Raw genomic sequence first — 26,461 nt, 5'->3', positions numbered from 1 at the left:
AAGAGAACAGAGAACGGGACATTCCTTTCTTTAACTCTTCTTCCTACCTAATACCTCACTTGGCACACTGAGGTGAAACAATGTATATTATATGACCTAAAATGAGTAATTAAACCAATCAACCTTTCCAATAGCAGTCTTTACCAAGAAACGTTCCCTTGCACTTTAACATACTTTCTTTCTGATGATTTAATAGTTGTTGATAAAAGGTAAGGTAATTTCTCACAAATATTTGTTTATATAGTTTTAAAAGTCCTGGTCTCAAAAAATCCTTTTAATTTTAATACACATCATGAAACTCTTTTAAACTTTTGCAATATTGGAATAGATCATCCAAATTTTCCATGGATTTCCATGTCCCTGCGTTAATCCATAGGAAAATTCAGCTGGACTTTATTTTGGCTAAGATTAAAGAAGGCTTCTGAAACAAAACAAGATGTAAAGATAACAATATTTCATAAGATGAAGGAAAATAAGTGTGTTTTAACTATTATTGAGACTCTGCAGGGAGTATAATAGTGACAGCTCAACTCAACTCAAAGTCAAATGAAAAAAAGTTTCATTGCTGTGAATGTGGATTAGGACGAAGAAACTCCAGTCAATATTTAACCCACATCTACATTACAATTCTGCATGGCTCACAGGGCCTAGCCGGTTGGCTCAGTGGTAGAGCGTCGGCCTGGCGTGCGGGGAACCCGGGTTCGATTCCCAGCCAGGGCACATAGGAGAAGCGCCCATTTGCTTCTCCACCCCCCCCTCCTTCCTCTCTGTCTCTCTCTTCCCCTCCCGCAGCCAAGGCTCCATTGGAGCAAAGATGGCCCGGGCGCTGGGGATGACTCCTTGGCCTCTGCCCCAGGCGCTAGAGTGGCTCTGGTCTCAGCAGAGCGACGCCCAGGAGAGGCAGAGCATCGCCCCCTGGTGGGCAGAGCGTGCCCCTGGTGGGCGTGCCGGGTGGATCCCGGTCGGGCGCATGCGGGAGTCTGTCTGACTGTCTCTCCCCGTTTCCACCTTCAGAAAAATACAAAAGCAAAACAAAACAAAACAAAACAATTCTGCATGGGTCACATCTAAAATCCAGCATTTAGCAACTATTGTACCCTTAGTAAGACTACTTACTACACACACACACACACACACACACACACACACACACACACACACAATAAGGTTCTCTTCAACAACATATTAATTCTTCTATATTCAGATACTGTTTTTAGGGGACTTGTAATATTAAAAGCAAGCACTGAATTGAGTTTTCAGAATTCTACATAAAACTGTCACAATATCAAAAATCAAAATAGTAAAATAACAATTTTAAAATAACACAATTTCCTTAGCTAGTAAACAAATTATCTTTTTTTGTTTTGTTTTCCAAGAAGCATCAGTCATAAAATCTCAGGTAGAAAAGCTCCATAAAAATTAGGTTAGGTCATGGAATCATCCAATGATGACATTTAAACATTAGAGTTGCAGATTCTTTCAAAATACCCCAGTGCCTAGAAACTCACTGAGACTCAACACATAACATTGCTCTTTGTAAAATGCTAACCCCAAAGCCTCGTTCAATGTCTGACACACTCTGGATAATTCGAATAAGCTTCTGCTGGCCTCCCTACAATCTTTTCCTCTTTTGTTTTGACATCTAGGACAAGTTTTCAATAAAAATACCCTTCCCCAACTTTTAATACCATATCTGGATAGGACTCCACCCCATCCCCAGAGATGAAATACTTGACCCAAGCCTGTCCAATCCAAGCACGAGTCCCTTCTGGACACCTGCCCAACTGCAGTGACTAAGCCAAGAACCTGCACATGTTCTAAGCCGGTCCAATCAGGGGGAATCTTGGGACTCGTATGAACTATTGACTCGTGTGAACACACTCGTTCTGCTTGCTGGTGCGCAAGGGAGATCCTGAGTTGGCAGTGTTTATCGAGTAAAATCTGAGAAGGAATACAAAAGAATGGAAGAACTTAGAGACAGAAAAACAGTCATGATGACATTATCTGGGCCCGAATCATTCCTCTAGTCAAATACAAAATGTGACCCAGGGTTTTAACTTATTGTTCCAGTAAATCTCCTAACTCCTTTTTTCTTTTTTTTTTAAATGTAAGCTACTTGTGAACTCTTTTCTGTTACTTGGTAACCCCCCCCCCCCATGGAGAAAAAAGCCCCATGGGGTTGGACAGCAGCTGAGAAGTTGGCCATTTTTATCATGTGACAATAAAATGGATGACTACTGTATCTTAAAACAAGATCATGTGCCTATCAACACTATATTATTAGGAAATGTAAGAGAGTTTTTAGAATTCCAGAAATCCTAAAAAAATTTTTGTTGTACCCTTCCGTAAAGTCCTACCAAAAAGACAAGGTTGAGCTGTTACTGATCTGCTGATAAAAGTACAGCCAGACAAAAATACAGCTCCGCTAAGAGAAAACCTCTGTTTGTGGCTTATTACAGCTGAGAATCTGGTGACATGAAAGTCATGCAGAGGTGGGGAAGCCCAATGATTTGTCCCAAACTAAAGTTCGGACAGAGCAAGTGTGGAACCTCACTGTACAGAGTTGAGGGTCTGTGAGAGGCTGACCCTCCTCGGTTCCCTCCCGACGCCTCCAGTTACTGCTTCTGCCAGACTCCCCGAACGGTGGCACCACCGCACTGATGCCAACACCATACCATCCAGGGTGTCTAAGAAGCAAATACAGAGTGTCTGTCATCCCACTCAGCGCACTGGTTTTCACTGCCCTGAAGCAGAAACCCAGAGCGTAGCACTACTCTGCAGGCCTGGGGGATCGGCCAAGCACCAGTTCACTGCTGAGGGCACAAAATTTCCAAGCCAAAATCTATCTCCATCCAAAGACCGTGACTCAGACAAACCTATGATTCTTGTTATTAGCCCACAGTGTTTGGCCAATAAAAATAAAATGAAAGTCTGCAAAATTTTTAAATGAGATTACTGCCATAGAGCCTTCTAATCTGTCAAACAAGAGATTTTTAATCACACAACTCCAAAAGTAATCTCTAGGTCCCCTAATCTCTGCCATCAGAAAATGGGCTGCTGCGGAAGTCAGCTCCCAAAGGACAGAGCAGCCACTCTGGGCAGCACTGGTGGCTGCCACAGAGCTGACCAGGGAACTCACTCCACTGCCAGAGCAGGGAAAACCTGCTGGTCCTGTTCAGCGGGACCGGGAGTGCAGCTGACCACTGGCCAGGGCGTGCTTCCCTGAGCTGCTTTCTGAGGCAGTTTTCAGGGCAGTCCAATGGGGGAGACTCTGAGTTGGATGGAACGGGCTACCAGTCCCACATTCTTGCTCTTTCCTACCCAGGAAGATATGAGACTGCAGCTTCAGCAATCTTCCTGTCTCCACAAAATGAGAGCCTAGAGCCACCCCAGGAGCTCACTGTGGCGCCTGAGAATGAAGGGGAAACAGAGTGGAGAAATGGAGTTCTATCAGAACCCGGAGTCCACCATTCTTAATGTGATGCTTACTCTTTGAGGTGCTTCTGCTGCGAGACTGCCCCCTCTCCCCACCCGTCCAAAAACACACTTCAGAGGTCAAATGCAAGCCCAGGTTACCTGTGCTGAAGATAGTAAAACTGAAATTTTCTATCATGGTACACATTTATTCTAATTAATTTTCTATATCTGTTAGCCACAAATAGAAAGAAATCCTGGTGCCATTACTTGTTAGCTTTGTAACTTGAAAAGTAACCAAACCACTCTAATCCTGCTTCCTGTTTGTTAAAATGAGGAAGATACCACCACCTACGTCAGGAGTTGTTCCGAGGAATCACTGAGGTCAAATCTGTAAAGCACCAGGCACAGAGTGAGCAATCATAAAAGGAGAGTGTAGTCCCACGAGTATATACCAGTAACACTTCTGTAGCGTGTTCTAGGCCCTGGTGGGCAAGGGGCAGGCCACCTGGTGGGGCTCAACTCCCGCTTCATCACCTTGCTAATGTCCTCTGGACTTCACATAAGGGTCAGTATTCAAGCTGACCTCTCTGCATCAGCTGACAAACATGCTCTAACACCTCCCCCTTCTCCTTCCTCCTTTAAAACAGCCTTCCTTGACCTCTCCATCTCCTTCCAGCATAGCCCGAAGTTCCGGCTTCCCTCCCCAGCCAAGTTTCTAGAGTTGCCAGGAAGCGCTGTCTCCATTCCTTCACTTCCAAGTTACATTAAACTGGATGTTCCCAGCACTGCACTGGGACTTTTCTTCAATTATCAATGATGTCCACCAGCTACACATAATGGAGACTTCGCAGTCCTCTCTTAACTTACCTCTCACTGCTCTGAAAACTGCTGACCATTCTCTCCTTGAAATGCTCTTCTGTTGGCTGCTGCGATCCCACCTCTCCTGCATTTCCTCCTACTTGAGCACTCCACGTCAGCGCTCCCAGCTGCTGCTTCCCCTGCCTTTGCTCTGTTCTCTTCGCAGTTTACAGTCTCCCCCTATCTGATCTCATCCATTCCCATCGGCTGAGTCCAACAACTCTTCCACTTCTGTCTCAGCCCAGACCACCCTGTTTTCACTCCAGACTCACAAACCTCGCTGTGCTGACATCCAGGGGGATGCCTCATGCGCATCTCAAACTTAACATATCCCAACTTCAATGCTTGAGATTCCCTCTCAAAATGGTTAATTTCTAGTTTCCCAAATTCCTTTCATGGATCTCCATTCCTCTGGTTGTTTAATCCAGACTCCTAAACATGGTCAGCAAGGCCCTCCATGACGCCCCCAGCCAAGCTCTCCGCCCTACTTGTGCCATCCTCCCTAAACACCTGGTTCAGCCACCCTGGCCTTGTAGAAACCTGCCAAGCTTTTTCCCATCTTCAAATCTTTGAGTCTAAGGGTGCGCCCCCTACTGAGGACAGTCCCCTCCTTTCTCTTCTCCCAGCCCTTCTCTCAGACACACAGCAGACTTCTGCTCCTATCCAAGATCTGCTTCAATGTCACCTTCCCGAGGCAGATCCTCCTTGAACGTCACTCCTGTATAACGTGGATATGCCCTTGCAATTATTTCATAACGTCTGTTCTTTTCCCTCATAGAAAACACTGCAATTTCTAACGACATCTGCATGTATGTGTTTACTTCATTAATATCTTTGTGCAAAGTCATCTGCATAAGAGCAAGGTTCATATTTAGTGTGTTTACTACTCTACCATCTGGGCTTAACAGGTCCAGGCACATAAAGTCTGTCTGAAATATAAGCAATGGATAAGTTTATCCCCATAAAACAAATTTATTTCAAATCCAAGGATAAACATTATATGACTCTAATAAAGTCCTACATATTTATTTAAGTCAAAGCACTGCAATGTCTTAAGTATTTACTTGCATTAGATAATATAAAAACCAAAATGGTAATTTATTCAAAATTACAGAAAGGCTTTCCACTGCATTAAAAATAAACAGAAAGAAGGTAAACATTATGTATATTAGGTTCCTAACTCAATTATTTTATAAATTTAGGGTTTCAGTGAGTGGTTAGGAAATTGCACTGAAAGATAAAAGAAATGTATGCTTATAACTAATATTTATATTCTAAAAACCCACATACTCTTATAAAAACAAAAATTATACTATATATTTGTATATATATGTATAAATGTATCTCATTTTTACATTTAAAATACATCACTTTTATTTTAAAAGAATCCCCCAAATCCTGATTTATATAAGCTCAGATTTTTGGTAAAAAAAAAAAAATTAAATTTCTCTCATCTAGTGAAAGCAGTTGATTTAGCCAAGTAAAAGGAAATAATTCCCACTTTTAAAGAAATGATACAGCCATGGAACTGGAGATGGCTCAGTCCCCGATGACCTCACCACCAGCATCTGCTTCAATTACCTTCCGAAAACGAAATAACCAAATTACTCTTCGGCTTTCTGCAGTGCTAACAAAATTAATCTGAAATACCGAATTTCATCTGCTTTAAATTATGTGACTTCTAAAACCAAAAACTCTTCTAACTCTGAAGTGTGATGACATCCACCAAGGCTGTCACTATCCACAGTAACATCTTCACACATACAGAGGAGAAACCGGGTGATTCATGACTGAGTTTAAGCCATCCAGTCTGGGATCTGGTTTAAATCATTCCTCCTGTTCAAAAGTGGGATAAATCAAGTTTGGTTCTACTCCGCTTTGTACAACAGATGTATTATTGAAAATAAATATGCAAGCTGTATTTTAAATGCCATAGAGTGACTTAGAAGTACAATTAGGTTTCATTTTTTTTTAATATAGAAAATAATATGGAAAGCATGAATAACTGGCCTCTAATTTAACTGTTTCCTAAATACACTAATAAATGCCATTTAAGATTTTTGATGTAATCCATATTTTTGTTCTCTGGTTTATCTACATTTAAAGTTACTTCATACTCTCCACTCACACCTAAACAATTCTTAGCTCTCGGCATCAAGCTGTACTCCTCCTTTTAGTCCATGATACCCATACCTTACGGTCATCTCACCCACTGCCTCGACCGACAGGGGCCCCAGGGGCTCCCCCAAACCACCTTACTCATCTTCCCTCTCTGCCCCTCAGACACTCACATCTACTGTTGACGGTACTAACACATCAGTCTGCTTTACTCGGTACTGACTCACCTTTGCAAACCACAGACCACCCCAGCATCTTGCTCAGTCTTCTTACACTTGGCCCGTTATCCTTTCCACTACCATTTGGATTTGTGAGAAGCAGAAGGCTAAACAAACAGGCAAGGCTGCTGAACTTCCACTGGTATCGTGTATCACAAAATGAGTACAGAAAATAGATGGGACCGTAACCATTTTGTTTATGCAACCTTGATTTGAAATGACAAATGAAATACAATGGGGGGGGATAAAAATGCATAATAAACACATGTCCCTTGGCTCAAGCACCAGGCCATCACCTTTATGACAGAAGTGCCAAAGGTAAGTGAATTTCAGCGGTTAGAGCCTCCAACTCTGAATCTAGGGAAGAATAATCAGGGGAATTCTTGCGACATCCCAAAAATATAGAGAAAGGTCAGGAGATTGATGACATTTTTGTTGGTAAGTAGGGACTTTCAAAGTTTCCTTGAATGAGGCAGCATTTCCCTAGTTTGTTCTCAAGTTCCTAACAATACCTTTGCACCAAAAATCAGGAAGTGGCCCTGGCTGGTTGGCTCAGTGGTAGAGTGTCGGCCTGGTGTGCGGAAGTCCCGGGTTCGATTCCCGGCCAGGGCACACAGGAGAAGCGCCCATCTGCTTCTCCATCCCTCCCCCTCTCCTTCCTCTCTGTCTCTCTCTTCCCCTCCCGCAGCTGAGGCTCCATTGGAGCAAAAGATGACCCCGGGCGCTGGGGATGGCTCCTTGGCCTCTGCCCCAGGCACTAGAGTGGCTCTGGTTGGGACAGAGCGACACCCCAGATGGGCAGAGCATCGCCCCCTGGTGGGCGTGCTGGGTGGATCCCGGTCGGGCGCATGCGGGAGTCTGTCTGACTGCCTCCCCGATTCCAGTTTCAAAAAAATACAAAAAAAAAAAAAAAAAAAAATCAGGAAGTATGTTTAGTACTTAAATACATCTACTCATTTAGATTAGGGAATCTCACTTATACTTATATGGGTAACTGATAAGGTTCTATAAAATTCAACTCAACATTCAGAATAATTAAGAACAAGTGCTGTGAGGTCAGCACTGGGGTTGAGTCCTGCCACCTCACAGATGTGTGACGCTGGGCAAATTACCTATCGTCTGTCATAAGGCTTAGGTCTTTATTCAATAAGATGGTAACAGGACCTATCTACTTCATGGGGTAATTATGAGATTATATGAGTAGGTAAATCAGTCTCTGTTACACAGTAAATGTTCAGCAAATGTTAGTTACCACTCATTATAAATGACTGTTAGAGAAAAGGCATGAAGCTAGACCTTGTGAGGTTGGTACTGGCTATATCTAAAGACAGACTGATTTAAGGGCTCCAAGAGAAAGAAGGCACAGGAAGCCTAGCAATGCTGTCTGAGCCCAGTGGCAGAAGAGGGCACATCTAGTTGGGGGAGGGAGGGCAGTGAAGGATTAGATTAAATGAAATAGGAAAGGTCTCAAGGAGACAGTGTCACAATTGAAGAAGGGTTTGCCAGCGTGATGGGTTCGACATCACGGTTTATAAAGAAGGAGAACGAAGAGTTCTTTGTGTAACGAAAGCAAAGTTCTAAGGGGGCAAAGTGTAAGGCATTTACAGAAAATCAAAGTAGGAGATAAAGAGAGAAAAGCAGGAATGAACCATATTGTGCAGAACCTTAACTCTGAGAGAAGAATTTGGGAGGCAGAAGTGACATCTGAACTGCGGTCAGGAAGGCTAATCTGGGAAGATGAGTGGGAGGACATGCAATTAGCATCTGATTTATAATTGTAGAGGAGGTGGCGACTGTTGGAATTTCCAGATATGACTTTTTGGGGGTGGGCGGTGAGGGAAAGAAAATCTCTACTAAAATCACCCAGAGCTGGACTACAAGCATGAGCTACAAAGTTTCTAGAGCTGGGAGCACAAAGCAGTTTCTGCTTCAGAACTCAAATTTTCTCTTGCTGAAAAGTCATACCATCAAAGATGAAAAGTTTCAAACGTATGTGACAAAAGCATCTTAGGCTGATAGTGCCAAGTTTAAGCCCAAATTCAGAAGTCAGTTCAGACTGATGTCATCCTCAACTGTCAGCAACATTTTAAGGAACAAGCAGGGCAGCTTAAATCATTTACTTTTAATGTGCTCCAGTCTTTTCTGGGTTTGGAACCCGGAATCTCGGGTCCTTCGCTGAAGGCTGTGACTAGCGTGCATCTATGGACATATTTCAAGGATATATAAACTCCCTGGAAATTTATACAAAGCTTGTGCCTATACATGTGTTCTTCTTTTTTCCTTATTTATTCTTGTGTTCCTCATTTAGGCAGTGTGCTTTTTATATTAAAATTCCTTAGTGCTTATTTTTCATTAGTGCCTATTCTAAAAACTATTTTAATCCAGTCGGTGCTCTCAACAATCTGATAAGGTAGGTAGCAGTATTATTCTCAATTTAGAGAAATGTACACTATAACCAAGGCCCCACGGCTGGGAAGTAGTTCTATAGAGAAGAAACTTGGAAGAGGCCCACAAACAGAAACTGCCCACGCTCCATGACCACACCAGATCCATCTGGCGCTTTTGTTAGGTTATAGTCTCATTGGGCCTTTCTGCGACAGTCCGAAACAGCCCGGAATTTCAGGTTAAATGAAGACAAGCTTATCACTGACCCTTAAAATTAGTTTTATGAGGTCCCATTACACTGCACTGTGGGACAGTACATTTAGATAACAGGTCCTTTATGTATAGCTACCTTTGAACAAATGGTTAATGTGTGTTAGATCAACAATTTTCAAGAACCTTATTCTTCAATGAGGAAAAATAACCTCACTTCCAGGGTACAAACCACCAAAGACTCCTCTAAATCAATGTCACTTTTTATCATATTTAGATATAAGTATTTAAAATAAAAATTTCATGAAATATTTGATTAGATATAACACACTGATATTTTCTAATAAGTGTAACTTAACTTGGTCTTGGTCTAAATATCCTGATCCATTCTATTAAAAAAAAAAATACTGGCTCCTATCCACTAAATTGATTTCATGACGCTCCACTGGGTTTGTCATCTACACATTGAAAAGCGGTATTCTACATGGAATTAAATCAAGCAGCTTTTCCTATTCGTTAAGAATGTAGAAAAAAGTATGAATCTAACTATGACTCTGCAAGTGTTTATAAACCTTTCTTTAACCTGTAGGAAAAAAGTTAATGATTTCCTAGAAACATTATCAGATCAAACTTGTCCATGCATGTTTTTCCCATAAATGAATGAAAAACTATGTAAACGTTCCCTTAAGAGCTGCCTAATCTGAATTCAGCCAAGAAAACAGGAAGCATAAACCTTAACATTACAACACATTCAAAAGGTTAATCAGTAATTACTAATATTTTCAAATAAGGCACAGTTTTTTCATAGGAAATGGTTTTAAAATAGTCTTGCCATGGCCGGTTGGCTCAGCGGTAGAGCGTCAGCCTAGCGTGCAGAGGACCCGGGTTCGATTTCCGGCCAGGGCACACAGGAGAAGCGCCCATTTGCTTCTCCACCCCTCCGCCGCGCTTTCCTCTCTGTCTCTCTCTTCCCCTCCCGCAGCCAAGGCTCCATTGGAGCAAAGATGGCCCGGGCGCTGGGGATGGCTCTGTGGCCTCTGCCTCAGGAGCTAGAGTGGCTCTGGTCGCAACATGGCGACACCCAGGATGGGCAGAGCATCACCCCCTGGTGGGCAGAGCGTCGCCCGTGGTGGGTGTGCTGGGTGGATCCCGGTCGGGCGCATGCGGGAGTTTGTCTGACTGTCTCTCCCTGTTTCCAGCTTCAGAAAAATGAAAAAAAAAAGAAAAAAGAAAAAAAAAATAGTCTTAATCTTTTTAAAGATTAATAAAATTGATGAATACTGAAAAATTTGAAGTGATAAAAATTAATACTCACAAACCATTTATATTCTACATTAAAGAAGCTGTTTCAGATATTCTCAGTCTGTCAGTCAAAAATATGTATTTAATACTTACTATATGCCAACCACTATTTAACAAGGTGCAGGAGGGAGCTACCAACCTATTACAGAGCCTTCACGCTCCAGGTGGCCCATCTGTGGGGAGACTGACTATAAACACATAAACAGACAAGAGCTAGGACAGATAGTCACATGCGAAAGTGTTCTTGGGCAATGCTGTGGGTCACTGTAGGCCCTGTTTCTAACAGCAGCAACTGTCCTCTGGGATGGTTCTTAGAAACTGAACTCAAACTGGCTTCTCGTAATATATACAAAGAACCCTGGCATGGGGCCAGCACATCACTGATCATTTCACCTCGTGGGCTTAAGGTCCAACTGTTAAATAAAAGGTGACTTAGAGTTCTGAAAGCCCTTTGGGTTCTGTATTTTGACTTCATGATCCTCAGAACCTAGCCATGCTCATAACAACACATCTTTGGGAAACTATCCCTCTACTTGGCACTGTTGTAACTGCTCCTGCCTCCAATCTGAACAGGGGCAGCTCATGGCATGGGAGTGGAGTATTAAGATGAGGATTCTTTTGAGTGAAGACGAAGGTTGTAAGTGGGCACAGACGCTAAAGTAAGGAATAATTTTTTATTTTATTTTAAAGGAGTGACTATCATCCTGCCAGACACCCTGTATATGTTTTAACTGATTTTAGAGGGGGAGGGGAAGGGGGAGTGAAACATCTATTTGTTGTTCCACTTACTTATGCACTGATCGGTTGATTTTTGTATGTGCCCTAACCAGGGATCAAACCTGTAACCTTGGCCTATGAGAACAACACTCAAACCGAGTGATTGATCCTGCCAGGGCAGCACTACGCGTACGTTACATCAATCTTCACAGCCATCTTGGTTTGCTTTTGTTTGAGCGAGACAGCTACACAGCTTACCATGTAGTATACTTGATAATAATAATTAATAATAGTCCAGTGCTCAGATATCAGTGTCCAGATCCTCCTCCCTGAAGAACAGGTCAAACCCCTATGAGTGTGGACAAGAGAGGGAACTGGTTCAGCTTCGGTCCTCCTCGCCAAGATGTCCCATTTGGGCTTCTTCTCCCAGATCGGTTCGTGCTGGGATGCTCCCTTCTTTGAAGTCTTCTTGGTTGGTTATTATTAACAACATTTAACAACTGAAGAAATACAGTGTGAAGGAGTTTAGAAAACTTGGCCAAGATTATACACTGAAGTGACTATCAACACTAGGTGTTCTACTGATGGGTCAGAGGTTCAAGGCTGCAGAATTGCCAGGGCAAAGGCTGGAGACAGGTACGGGAGATGTCTGAGGAATGGGGTGGAGCTAAGACAGTGTTCCGCACTCTTCATCCAGGAGGGCGGGGGTGAGGCAGATAAAAGAGCACCTTCCCCTCCTTGCTGCTTACTACTGGCTCTGCAGGGAACTGGTGGCAGGGGCAGTTCTGCTTTTCCTGAGAACCATGCAAGAGTGGGAGGGGGGCAGCAAGTGGAGGAGGAACCAAAGTGGACAGCACAGCCTCCTGAGGGGCTCCTATCACTCCGTCTCCATTCACAGGCCCTCTCAGCCCTTTTCAGAGGGGACAACACTACTTTGGGCTAACTAAAAATATATTTTTGCTAGCCTAAATTAACCCTTGATCCTGAAAAATCTCTTAGAAAGGATTTTAAACACACATACAAAAAGCATAAAGGAATCTAAAGAAAAATCACTAAATGGGTTCTAAGTTCTACAAAAGCCAATTAATGTCAAAATGAGTGTGGAAGAGAGCCCTGTACAGCACGACAGGAGAAAATGCCTGCCTTTTAACTACAGGAGAGGAAGAGGGCACGGGGCCACAGTGAGTGAGGGTCGCTCAGAGGACAGTCCGGAGAGTACAACCTGCTTTCATAACTCAGCGTTTCACTGGGTTCCAAGACCTGTCAAGTATCAAGAACTGATACACACATATATAACACTGTAATTTTATATAAGCAAATTCTTTGGAAATGCGTGGGGAAATGTCTCATGAATTGTTCAATCTGGAACAAACAACTGGTACAAAACCACACTGAAGATCCGGAAAGTCAGGTGGGCCGCGGCCAGAAGAGCCTCAAACTCCTCAGGGCTTATCCCAAATAAATTTATCTAGTAGTGATGCTAATTCAATCTTACCATTTAGCATTACAAAGGCATATTTCAAGATAAATGATAATAAAGAAAGTATTGGGTGATCTTCAAATCGCCAATTGCAATCTAAAATTATTAAAATTGGATCTTTTAAACTTATCTTTCTGTGATATTAAATTGAGAAGGGGGAAGAAACATCCACAAAGGAGGTAGGTAAGGGATTATTTACCAAACTAGAAAGCCCAGCAGTCATACGAAATGACCGCTGTTCTAGATATTATAAATTGTAATTAAAATGATTTGTGCAAAGGTGTCTGCTAATTCAAACTGAATTACCCAGGGCAGGCGGCAAGGACGCCCCTTTGCTTAGTGCCCCACGGGGTTTCCCCCTTCTACTTGCTTAATTGCTTAGAGTGCAATGAAGGAAACCACTGGCGGTACATTTCTTAAGAGCCACCGCTAGCTCAATAAATAAAGGTGATTTAAATAATAAAATGTTAATTCACATGTCAAAGATCTCTTTGTACACAACATTTCTTGTGTAGATCTTTCCATCATTTTTAAGCTCGCCTTGCAGAGGACCATCAATTATTTTTAATGGAACTACAATGTTTCCGTATTTGCAACATTGAGAAAATCCTTTCTTGCCACGGTCAAATTGATTAGTTTCTAACTTGAAGTTTAAGGACTGACAGTGTTCACATTTAATATTCATGTCACCAGAGGAATGCTCAAAAATTAAAGTTTCTCCATTTGAAACTGTTTTAATCCTTTTTGCGTTTTGGTCAGCATCACTCTGTTGTTTTTTTTTGCATTTCTCTCCTGCCTTTGTTCAAGGGACTCATTTTGTCGAGACAGGCTTTTTTGTCTTGCATCTGAGGCAAGCCTTGTTTCTCTATGCTCATCAGTCTCATTTTGCCGAGAAAGATGCATTTGCTCTGCGACCGAAGCAAGCCTTGTCTTTCTCTGCTCAGTGGTTTCTTTTTGTCGAGAAAGCTGTTTTTGTGCAGCTTTAGCTCCTTTTCTCTCCTCTTCAGTGCTGTATTTTCTAGGAGGCATTCTTAAAAGAAATTACGTTAAGACGCAGTTTTTATGTAAAACAGATGATTGCCAATGCAAACAAATGTTCACCTTCCCCCTGACACGCTCAATTTGTGTTCAGCCTTAAATTGTTTCAAAACCAGATGATTGCCAATGCAAACAAATGTTCACCTTCCCCCTGACCCGCTCAATTTGAGTTCAGCTGTGGCAACTTCACCCCATTGGCTAGTACAGTTACGCAAGCAACCAATAAGCTATCGGCGACAAACACTTAAGCCGCATATAATAAAGATACAATGACACAGTGTTTATGAGAAGACGTGGTAAAACAGTAAACCAAGAAAAACAGTTTACTTAACTACTCTTAAGGGAAAGAAGATGGGGGGGGAGTGAACAACATTTTAAAGCAAAGTCTAGGTCAGGGGTCCCCAAACTATGGCCCGCGGACCACATGCGGCCCCCTGAGGCCATTTATCCGCCCCCCCCCCCCCCCCCCCCGCTGCACTTCCAGAAAGGGCACCTCTTTCATTGGTGGTCAGTGAGAGGAGCATAGTTCCCATTGAAATACTGGTCAGTTTGTTGATTTAAATTTACTTGTTCTTTATTTTAAATATTGTATTTGTTCCCTTTTTGTTTTTTTACTTTAAAATAAGATATGTGCAATGTGCATAGGGATTTGCTCATAGTTTTTTTTATAGTCTGGCCCTCCAATGATCTGAGGGACAGTGAACTGGCCCCCTGTCTAAAAAGTTTGGGGACCCCTGGTCTAGGCAGTGTGGTAACTGCGGGGGAGGTGCAGGTGGAGGATATGAAGAAGACAGAGGTTTGACTTGGGTTGGTGAACACACAATACAGTGTACACAAGAGGCGTTGTAGAACTCTGCACCTGAAACCTGCATAATTCTGTTAACATGTGTTGCCCCAATAAATTCAATGTTAAAATTAAATAGATAAAAGCAATGTTTAGGGTTTTAAATACATATTGTGGTAGCAGGCAGAAATCAGGAGAAATCTTCCTTTTGAACTTCTTTGTACATTCCCAGAGATTTGTTGATGGTGTGATTGCAACATTTTGGTCTTGCCCTTAGCCTGACTTTACATTCTTCTCTGGAGATCTTGATTTGACTGACTGACCTTACACACACTGCTCTGATAAATCAGCCCTATGCTGTCAGAAACTGGCTATTAAGTAGGTTTTTATCAGTAACTGCTTTTATGAAATGCCACAGTTTAATCAGAAGGCATTTGAAAAGATTTCTAACTTCTACTGTCTAATTTCTAAATAATGAAGAGGTTTTTTTTGTTGTTGGTTGTTTTGCTTTTAATAGGTTGACTATTTTTGGTTATAACTTCATTATAATGGCTAAACTATGGGTTTGTCTGTTTGTCTTTCTCTCTCTCTCTCTCTCTCTCTCTCTTGATTTCTAGTAAGTAATCATATTGACCTACTGTTCTAATAGCACCACTGACTGTGGCCCTTGTTGTGCTTTACCTATGCTTCTAAGGTCACATTTCAGTTTTTGATATGCTTTTCATTGTTAGAATACTTTTTACAAGAGATCAATGCAAGCATAACAATTAACTTTGGCATTTCTGAGATGAAAAAACTTTGCTGTTTTTTCAGAACAGTTGAATCTTGCATTCTCAGTTTAAGGGACTGCTCTAACTCTACATCCTAGAAAGAAGTGGTTAACTCTGAGCAGGCTGTTCATGACCAGTCGCCCTTACTATCGGGATCTATTCGGAGTCAGACTGAGAAGGCACTCTAGCTTCTGAAATCACTGTTTAGGGGTATCCATAGTCCGCCCCCTCCAAATTCCTGACCTAGACTCACACCTTATATAAAAATTAACTTAAACTGGTTACTGACTTAAATATAAAATAATACTATAAAATTTAAAAAAGAAAAGAAAATCTTCAAGACCTAGGAATAGGCAAAGAGTTGTTAGACTCGACATCAAAAGCACAATCCACCAAAGGAAAAACTGATCAGCTGAATCACATTGAAATTAAAACCTTTGCTCTGCAAAAGACCCTATTAAAAGGATAAAAAGAAAAACTACAGACTGAGAGAAAATATTTGCAAACCATAAATCAAAGGCCTAGTATCTAGAACACATAAAAACCACTCAAACCTCCATAACAAAAAAATCCAATTAGAACACAGACGAAAGACGTGAAAAGTACAGATACCGCACTGAAGAAGGTGGAGGGATGGCTAACGAGGACATGAAAAGATGTTCAACTTCTCCAGTTACTTTTTAAAAAGATTTTACTTATTTATTTTTTGGAGAGGAGAGAGAGAGAAAGAGAGACAAAGGCGAGAGAAGGGGGCAGGAGCAGGAAGCATCAACTCCCATATGTGCCTTGACCGGGCAAGCCCGGGGTTTTGAACCAGCGACCTCAGCGTTCCAGGTCGACACTTTGTTCACTGCCCCACCACAGGTCCAGGTTTCTTTAGTTGTTAAAAAAAACGTTAAATTCAACCATAATGAGATATTGCTGCACATTTATCAGAATGGCTAAAGTAAAAAAGAGTGATAACGCCAAATGCTGATGAGGATTCAGAGAAACAGGGTCATTTATACATTGCTGATGAGAAGAATGTAAAATGGTACGGCCACTCTAGAAAAGGTTATGTCAGTTTCTTACACAAGTAAACGTGCACTTACCATTTGACCCAGCAATTTTACTCCCGGTATTCATCCGGTGAAATTAAAACTTTTCAATTCACACAAAAACCTGCACACAAATGATCCTATCAACTTTGCTATCTCTTTATTAGATAAGTCATGGAAAACAGAAATAACCTAAAGGTTCTTTCCTGCTTCTTTATTTTTGAAAATGTCTTTTAGTATCCCAAATATTGAAAAAAAAGATGAGTAAGGCGTCTTCCTTTTTATTGAAGCTGTATCCTTAAAGCAATTCACAAACAACATTATGTTGCTTTAAATAGAACTATGTCCAATAGGGAATAGGACAACTGAAACATAATGCTCTCTCAGCATTATTTGTAACAGCCCCAAACTGGAAAGAACCCAAATGTGCTTCAATGGGTGAATGATTAAAAAAAATGATGATACATTCCTATCATGGAATACTACTGAGGAATAAAAAGTAGCAAACTATAAATATATCTTCCTAAATCTCAAATGCTATGGTCTATGTGTTCCCCCAAAATCCGTATGTTGAAACTTAATGCCCAATGTGATAGTACTGATAGGTGGGGTCTTTGGGAGGTGATTAGATCATGAGGGTAGACCCCTCATGAATGGGATTAGTACACTTGTTGGGGGGGAAAAAAAAAAAAGACCTGAGAAAGCTCCTTGCCCCTCCAAGGTGTGGTTGTGAACCAAAAAGTGGGCTCTTACCGGAAAAACAGAACCTGAAGATGCAGGGACCCTGACCTCAGACACATCGCCTCTAGAGTTGTAAGAAATACATTTTTGTTGTTTATAAGCCACTTAGTCTATGATATTTTGTTACAGCAGTCTGAATGAACTGAGACATCGAGAGAATATACTAAGTGAAAAAAAAAATCTTATCTCAAAAGATTATATACTATGTGGTTCCACTTATGTAATATTTTTGAAATCAGAAATTATAGAGATTGAGAGCAGATCAGTGGTTGTGAGGGGTGGAAGGTAAAGGAAAGGAAGTGAATATGACTATAAAAGGATAGCACAAAGGATCTATAGACAGAATTGTTCTGCAGCTTGACTGTCATGGTAGCCACACAAACCTACAGATGTGATAAACTACAGAGAACTAAATGAGTGCTTGTGAAACTTGGCGAAATCTAAGGAAGGTCAGTGGATCTTATCTACGTCAGTATTCTAGTTGTAATATTAGAGGGATGTTATGTAAAGTTTTATCATCATGGGAAATTGAATGAAGGATTTAGGATATCTCTGTATTGTTTCTTACAACTACATGCAAATCTACAGTCACCTCAAAATAAAGCATTTTTTAAAAATCACAAAACAGTTCTTATTTAAATGTCCTAATGTTTCACCCATTAGATGCCAGATGTCTTCCTGCCCAAACAATCTTGTTACTCTCTATAGTTCTAACAGTGAAAGACAGTTCACCAAAGACAGTTCACCACAATATTAGTATAACTCTTGCTTTCCAAAACTTCTCATTCATGGTTTACTATTACTACTTGGAACATACCCTTTGGAAACAACCTTGTATTTGAATATTGACTCTTATGTTGCATGAAATGGACAACATAGTTACTTCTGAGTCTTAATTACATCATTGGAAAACAGGGAAAACCTATGACCTAGATTTACTGTGAAGATAAATAAAATCAAGTACTTGGCATATCGTAAGTAGTTCCTTAAATACTCATTTCCTTCCTTTTTCCATTAACAATGTAAAATCTAGCTTAATTTCTAAATGAAAAAAATCAACAAAAGACTTTGTCAGTTTCTAAGTCTTGTATTTGAAAAACAGGAAATGCATCTTTAACAAGCATAAATTGGAGGTCCTGGATGGGGTTAGCCTGAACTCAGTTCTTAAGAAGTATTTCCGTTTAGGAGGCCATAATGATCATTTTAAACTTACATCCTCACTGAGTTTGAAAACATTTCAATTATCAAAGTGATTTATAAATGGTTTAGCATATCACTCATCTTATTGTGATTAGAAAATGCTGTCATACAGATGTTTAAATCCGTAAATAGTAACCAATCAGATGCTAGATGACTTCTACCAGATAGCAACAAATATATATATGTTGGATGAGGTCAAGTTCTAAAAAATGACATGGACACAAATGGTAGAATTTCATCTATTTCAACCTCCTATAAAAACATTTATTTTTTTTCCTGTGAGTATGAGTTTTTTTCCTTTGCTTTAATCCCTTCACCTTTTTCCAATCCCCTAACCAAAAACAGTTAAGTAATAGATCCCACAAGGTATAAGGCTTCAAATGTCATAGATTTTTATAGTTATAGCTCAACCAATTAAGCCGTAGAGCAGGAAACAAAGTATATTAAACTTCTACTGGCGACCTGCTCTATTTATGAACAGTCACAAGACATAAAATACCAAGTAATACAGACAAAGTGCCCTTAAACTTTTTTTGTAAGTACTGATATAACTTTGCAAAGCAAATGCTTACCGAGCAAAATAACTTTGTTTCCGTTCCTTCTTCTCTTCCTTGGTATCCATAATATGCAGTCAAAAGTGCAAAGTATTTGGGAAAGTTCTTCTTTTTAATCAGTAAGTCATAACCCTGTAATACAAAAAATAACAATGTGACCGCAAATTAAGACACTAACAATGACTAATATTAAGAATAAGGCAGAGTGCAGCTCCGTGGCCCACACCAAATGGAAGATAAGCTTTAACCAGTCAACACAATCACGTGAACCATATGAAATACAAGCACCCATGGAGGACTAAAACCCTGCAATTAGACTGCAGGTGTCAAACTAAAAAGTACAAGGTGGCTAGAAAAACTGGAATATTTTCCTCATAATTAACAAAATGTATCTTGTTATATAAAAATATTTCAAAATGTGTTAAAATGAAAACCACTGACTTTGGAAGAGTTCAGGCTAGCTATGCAGAAGCTAATTACTTTTTTAAAATTTAAACTCATAATCACTCTTTTCAAAAAGTAATAGTGAACATATATATATATATATATTATGAAAAATGGATCAGTTAGGTGTTTTACAAGAATGTTCTTTCTTTAAAAATCATAACATCAGTGCTCTATTTTGTTTTTGGAAGCATGCCAGTGTGGCCGTCCCACTTGCGTACAGGTGAAGGTGAAAGGTCAAAGGACAAAGCCTCTGGAAGCTGTTTCGAATGGCCTCATTGCTGGCCTCTGCCTCTCCTTCTCCCTACCCCGCCACCTTCCCCTCGGTTCTCAGGAGCACTTTAAACCTATAATAAAAGCTGTCTCCAGATCAGTCTGCCTTAAATACCACTTTCATCACCACGCCCTTGCTCAAAAATTTCCGATGGCTACTTACTGCCTGATTCACTCATCTAAATTTTCTGCGGAGCACTAACCTGTTCGAAAATCTGTCTTTAAACCCTAAAGGGGCATCAAGGTAAAAGCAAAGACTGTTCAGCAATCAAATTAATTACTAATTCATTTCAATTCAATAAACAATTCATAATATCTATTACAGGAAAGGTATCGTGATAAGCATCAGAGACCAAAGATAAATAAGACAGGGTATTTGCCCTAGTGGAATTTACTGTCTTGCCAGGGAAACACCTAGGATTTCAGGTGGATGGGCTATGAACTGCTATGGAGAGCACTAGAACTCAGAGGAAGAACACTCGGCCTTATGCAGGACCATCCTCGCAGTCCTCACACATACCAAGAGCTGAAGGATGAGTAGGGGTTGCCTAGTTAAAGGGTACAGGGAAGCAGGCCCAGCTTGAACACAAGCAAGAAGACACAGTGTTGCCCTGCCATGCCAGATTTAAGTGTGAAGTAGGGCAGCAGTGAGAGCCGAGGATGACGTGGCCAGGACTAGGGCCACAGAAGACCTTCCATGTCATGCTCAACAACTTGAACTTCACCCTAGCTCCGTATTATGTGCTGTCCCCACACCCTTTCACTGCACCTCTGTCAGATATCACCACGCAATCACACTGGACCCAATGGCAGCACTCACAGTAGACATCACCAAACTGGCCAGAGCTGGTTCATGAGATTAAGCATCTCTGTGTACATGACAGGAAGCCACTACAGAATTTCACATGAGGGAGTGATAGAGACGACTGTAGAAGATGGACTACAGAATACTGAGCACAGAGTGCAGTAGACCTCTGTGAAAGAAATTACAGCAAAAATACTTCAGAAAGGAAAGACACACTTAGGTAGCAGTCTTTAACACAAAAACAGGGGGAATCGATTCAAGAAACGTTTAGGAAACTGATTAGTCGAGATTTGACGACTTGTTCAATGTAGACAACGTGGAAAAGGAAGAAATGAAGAAGGTCCAGGTTGCTGCTTCGGGGACCGAGCAGACCGTGAGAGCACAGATACGCTGCAATCCGCACGAAGGGGTCGGATGCACGTGGGCCAGGGGGGCGTGACCAAATACAAGGTCAGTTTGAGACATGTTGTCTTTGAGGCGCCCATGGGATCGTCTGCTGGAGACATTCACCAGAAACGTGAGTACGTCTAAAGAAAAAGACTTAGAAATGATTAGCATATGGTTGTAGTTAGGGGGGGAAAGAAAACAAGATAATGATGAGAACACCCTGCAACCACGACGACTACGCACCAGGCCCTGTATGGAAACAGAGTCTGGGGACCGCGTGTGAACTCGGACTGCTTTGTCTCCATGTCCCTGACATGGGCTCCACCCTCAAGCTGACGAACCTGTAGGGAAAATAAGACATGTGCAAATAACTAAAACATAGGGTTAGTAACTGGAACTGCCCCAAAGACTACTACTAAGAATCCAAAAGACACACAGTTCAATTCTGATGGAGATGTTACAGTAAATCTTTCAGGGCAGAAAGGATTTCAAAAAGGTGAAGAGGAGACACAGAGAGAGCACTCCAGAAAGAGGGAATCCTTGAGCACAGGTACGGATGTGAACAGCACAAGACACACGCAGGCAAGAAGCACAGAGTGGCTCCCAGGTCGGAAAACCAAACGAATCATGGTGATCCCAGTGCCTGCTATCGTACGTCATTTATTTCAACATATTATCCACATTAGCTCTTTTAATCCTTACAACCACATGATGAGTTAGGTATCCATTAAAGTGAGGCTGAGAGCTACTCGTTTCCTTAGCTCAACAGCAGCAGTTGAGCCAGCACAAATCCAATAACTGTGGAGCCAGAAAGCACTTGGAGATGAGCTAGAAAAGAAGTCCAGAATCAACAGCATCCAACGTCTCAGCATAAATTCTGCAGGTTAAGACCACGCAGCTGGCGCTGGGTCACTGAGGCTTCAGACAGGACCACATCAGTGGAGGACAGGAGTGGAAGCCATGCCTTAACGAATTACCCCCCTCTCTACCTTCATCTTTTACTCTGTCCCAAACTTGAACTAACTTTGCTACCGTCCACCTTCTGACCAGATCTATGATAGCACAACGCCCACTTCTTGCTTTGAAGGCTTCCCTGACCACTTGCATACCCTTCTCTCTCGTCCTTAGGAGCTTATTTCACATGCCACTTATCACTTATTGGAAGGCATGTAATCATACACTGGGTGACAATGGACAAGACCATTGGGGGGACACTTAGCCTCCCCAGCCCCAAACAAATCGAACATTCCCTCACATCAAAAACAACCATGTTTCACATTTTCCTTATATTTCCCTAAATGCCTCACATAGAACTAAGAAGAAAATCCACATAAAAGCTGAGAAAGAAAATAATCGAGACTTGAAGTAAGCTCAATTATATGGCAAACTGATATAAATCCAAGGATTCCTCCTAAATTAAGAATTACTTGGGTACAAGGACACAGACTCGAGCCAGCCAGCCCCTCAGACTCCAGAGAGGAGAATGCCAGCTCTTCGCCCTGCCGTGGCCCAGGTGGTTTAGTTTAAAGTTCCTCGCCCGCACACCACCATATGCGATGATTTCTCTTTATTAGATTTTCCCCCTCATGAATAAAAATGAAGTCATAACAACCTAATTGGAAAATTTTTTATATTGCAAACTGAGCCAGAAAGTAATATTTAGTTCCAGTGGAAAAATATTGACAAAAATAAGCACCAGAGAAAAGGATTAAATGATCCAAGAGCTGACATCTGGTGCTGCTGTGTCTCTTTCGAAATGGGAAAGCTTTTTTTCTTTTTAAAAATATACTGATCTTTGGTTTCTTTTAAATTTCTGGGAATTTTTATATTCCTTAAACAAGATAGATGCAGCCCTTTCAGCTGCAGACACACCAGATTAACCAGAAAGGGATCGGCAAATGATGCTATCAAATGTTGTGCACAAAGCGCCGCACGCAGCCTTCATGCTTCAGTGAAGAACCAGAGCTCCTTAAATCAATCTCTAATGCGAACTACATTTTCCATTATAAGTGGTTATAATGGGCTTCTTAAAAGCCCTTCTTCACCTAATGCTGACTTCTCCTCACATCAATAAACTCTAGATTCATCCAAACACACTGAATTACAAGAGTCTCTTGCATTTATGGCATACTACCGACCAAAAAGAATTTTATGAGGGAGCACAAGATGAATCTTCTATCTAAATACTTATCTCTGTGATCTTAAATCAGGACAGTCAATTTAAACCTAAATTCAGTTCATCATTCAAACAAAAACAGTACATCCACCATCCTTACCTCCTACGAGCTGTGCTGAAGACAACGTACGTACGTTTGGAATGCCAGCAAAGCGTCGCTTGTTTGAGACCACAGCACCACTTAGATTTGAAGCACAGAGCTATTGGAGGCTTCCTAACTATATCCAACCACTGTGGACCCGCACAGTTCAGGGTGGCTTTCGCTTCACACTAACACAGAACAGCTCCTTGAACATTCAGGTATAACCAGTCCAGACTGGAAACAAAACAAAACAAAACAAAACAAAACAAAAACAGTATACTCATGATGTCCATCAACTGTTTTCCCCAAAACATGTTTTTTATTACACCAATGAAATAATGACAAGGACATGCTTTGAGGCTTGGTCATACTAAGACTGGTCATTTAAGGAACAGACCCAACTGTTCCTTTCCCTGCAGACATTCCCTCCTAAAAAATGCTTACACTTACAAAGAAATAGAGCCGGTGTACAGTCTTCCTCAAAGGCACACTGTCGTCTAAATTAATAAAGGAAGGATAGTCAAGGCTCAGTGTTTACCACGGTCAGAAATTTGAAGAGTCCCTTTAACAAGAAACCCAGAAAGACACAGAAACAGATACAGAAGTATGCCACAAACGTGTAAGGAAAGCATCCAGGAGATAATGCCCCAAATAAACAAATATGGTCACAAAAACAAAACAACAGAAGAGAACTTAACAGCAAAGAGGAACCAAAAAGTTTTGCCTGAATCTAAGTGCTTGTCAAGGACAAGCTGGTGGTCTGTGCCTGGGAAAAATGGCCAGAAGCCCATGGGGTGGCAAAATAAACAGAGAACTCATCAACTCTTATTCCTGTATTCTTTGCCCAGGGAACTGAAATTTAACCTAAAAAGAATTAAACAAACGTGAGTTTTGGTGCTTTCTTACCAGGATGAGCTAAGAGGCTTCCCTAAAACTAAATACTCTAGAAAGCCCATCTTTGGGCTAGATAAATCATTTCATAATTTCTCTCGAAGAGAATGTATTATATAAATGACTGTCTAAAATGTCACTGGCAGGGTCAGGAATTGTTGAAGATGTGGAAAGTGCCAGAAGCCTGACAAAAGGCAAACACATTTTAATTTTCAACAATAGTTAGGAAAGGGATTATGCAAATTACATACTGAGAACATCACCCAGATTCCCCCGAAGCATTAGCAATGGTCATTAAAACCAGGCTGGCAAGAACTGTGAGCCCTGAGATGTAGTCAACCATCCGGTACTCTGCTGGAGATACAAGGATGAAGACAGCTTTCAGGGGCCAGGAAGCCCAGGTGGGACAAACAACTGAAACCCATCAACTGCACAGACAAGTGGTGAGTGCTCTGACGTGGGCAGAGCACAGAAGGGAAGCAGAGCTAACCCTGCTAGGAAGAGAAGGAGCATCTGGGAAACGGCACAGGTAATACCAGAGCTGGGCTATGGGAGAGCAGAGGTTTCCAGACGATGAATGCTGAAGAAGCTGAGCTCATTAGGCAGCAGGAGGATGTGCAAGCCATCGTGAAGGAATGCGTGGTGCTCAGGGAATCCTGAGTGGTCTGGTTCAGCTGGTATGTAGGGCTGGTGGGGGAGAGGAAGTTCAGTGAATGCTAGCTTCGCCAGATTACACTGACCTCATTTCTCTCTTGGACGCAGATAGCTACTATCCTAGTACATCAAAGAAATGAGGTAAACACAGTGTAATTGTACATAAAAGTCATCTAATGTTTCTCTTGATATGCTTATAGATGAGATGGAGAAAACTGGACCGGACATGGGTGGATACTTACATGATTAGATGGATAAAGGAAAACATTAAACCACAGGGCTGTAAGAGGTGTATGCTATAAGACCCATGGGCTGCCCTCAACACAGAGCTAGGAGCTGACCTCCACCCTCAACCTAGAGGGAGAATATAAATAGCTTAATGCAGAGTTCATTCTTAGGCCCTGTCCTCATTAGTAAATTTACCGCTAACTTGAATTAAAATAGGGATCTCCTTCTTAGACTTCTGGAGGGATAAATAACACCCTGAATAATGGCATCTGGATTCAGGCAGACCTCAGCTGTCTGTAGAAAGGTGGACTTTACCCTGCATGAATCTCAAGTTCTACACCCGGGTGAGGGGCTAAGGAACGACAGGCAGAGCTAACTAAGTGTTAGCACAAGTGAAGATGATCTATAGTTCTAGGTGACAGTAAGGTCCACACATCTAATGTGTGATTCCACTGCTCCCCCCCACCAAAAAAACCCAAAACAAAACACTAATGCAATCAGTTCAGAATAAGAAAGATGATGATGCTCTGTCACATCGTTTTTCAGGATTAGACTATATCAAGGTGACAGCATTTAACTCTGGGTCTCACACTATATAGAAGCAATATAAGGAAACTGGAGTAACCAGAATGGTTAAGTAACATAAAAATAAAATTTGAGAATATTAATCAAAGGTGCTGATCAGGTTTAGCCTGGAAAGAGTTGAGATGAAATGACAGCATTTTCACATATCTCAAGGATCTTACCTGGTAGGTTTTCAACCTGTTACACTTGGGGACTGGTAAAAATAGAATTATTTCGGGGATCGCTAAGGCAAAAATCACCCTGAGCATAAGCGATTTCTATAATCTTCACACAACATTAGGGTGGTTGAGTCTTTCGCCGACCGGCATGAAATTTCTGGCGGACCGGTCCGCAGACCAATGGCTGAAAAACACTGTGGTAGAGGATTTAGGCTTAATAACCCTCAAGGGGTACACCTAGAACCAGGCATTAGATATGCTGGGAGAGCAGTTGGCTCAAGTAAGGAAGGACTGTTTTATGGACTGACAGAGTGGCTTCTGAATCTCCCAAAGTGACTGAACACAAGCAAAACCACCACTTCATTGCTATAGACCAGCAGTTCTCAACCTTATCAGAATCAACACCCTTCATCTAAATAAATACCTAAGTATCTCCTGATACCCCTTTTATAATATTGAAATGAAGTTCACAGATAACAAAACCTACTTACACACTTAATTTTATGAACTCAATATAATGCCCAAAGGAAAGTAATTAATAACAGGTATTTCCATAAGTAAACTCTAGGCACAAGTTCATTAGAAGACATGTGAAATACTTTGAAGCGTACATCTGCTTACACAGGACAGGGTCAGCTGCAGGAGAAATGAGATCAGGAACTATTTCACTATGTCTGAGAAGTACAGGAAAATGGAACAGCAGAAGAGAGGGAAAGGGAGAGGACAGGTAATGGTGGGGGGGGCTGGAACATTAGAATAAAAACTAGAGTGATAAATAATAACCAAAGTGATATGTCTATGCACAGCAATTTAGAACTAATCTTTCTTTCCTTTCGAATGTCCCGATACATATTCACGTAATTCCTATAGAAGATAAGAAATTTCCAAGTGTAAGGGACACTTCTTCCTTGTCTAGGGCTATCCCAGCCAGTTTAGGGCATCTGGCAGC

The 26,461-nt window shown here is 41.4% G+C and overlaps 1 protein-coding gene across 10 annotated transcripts in view; it reads right to left on the bottom strand.

Moving 5' to 3' along the window:
* NCOA7 (nuclear receptor coactivator 7) overlaps positions 1-26,461 on the bottom strand; it is a 146,075-nt gene that overhangs the window by 104,964 nt on the left and 14,650 nt on the right. For 8 of the 10 annotated variants that reach the window (XM_066247747.1, XM_066247745.1, XM_066247749.1 and 5 more), the window contains one exon: positions 18,848-18,961. In XM_066247747.1, coding sequence (XP_066103844.1) covers positions 18,848-18,897 — 50 coding nt within the window. In that variant the 5' untranslated portion in view covers positions 18,898-18,961. Of the gene's footprint in view, positions 1-18,847; positions 18,962-23,014; positions 23,231-26,461 lie in introns of those variants that run through there. The other 2 variants (XM_066247746.1, XM_066247748.1) reach the window with 2 other exon arrangements.

Source organism: Saccopteryx bilineata, chromosome 12 (assembly GCF_036850765.1).
Source record: "Saccopteryx bilineata isolate mSacBil1 chromosome 12, mSacBil1_pri_phased_curated, whole genome shotgun sequence".
In the NCBI taxonomy this organism is placed as follows: Eukaryota; Metazoa; Chordata; class Mammalia; order Chiroptera; family Emballonuridae; genus Saccopteryx; species Saccopteryx bilineata.
The sequence above is the reverse complement of the archived record's forward strand: the minus strand, read 5'-3'. Positions and strand labels throughout refer to the sequence as shown.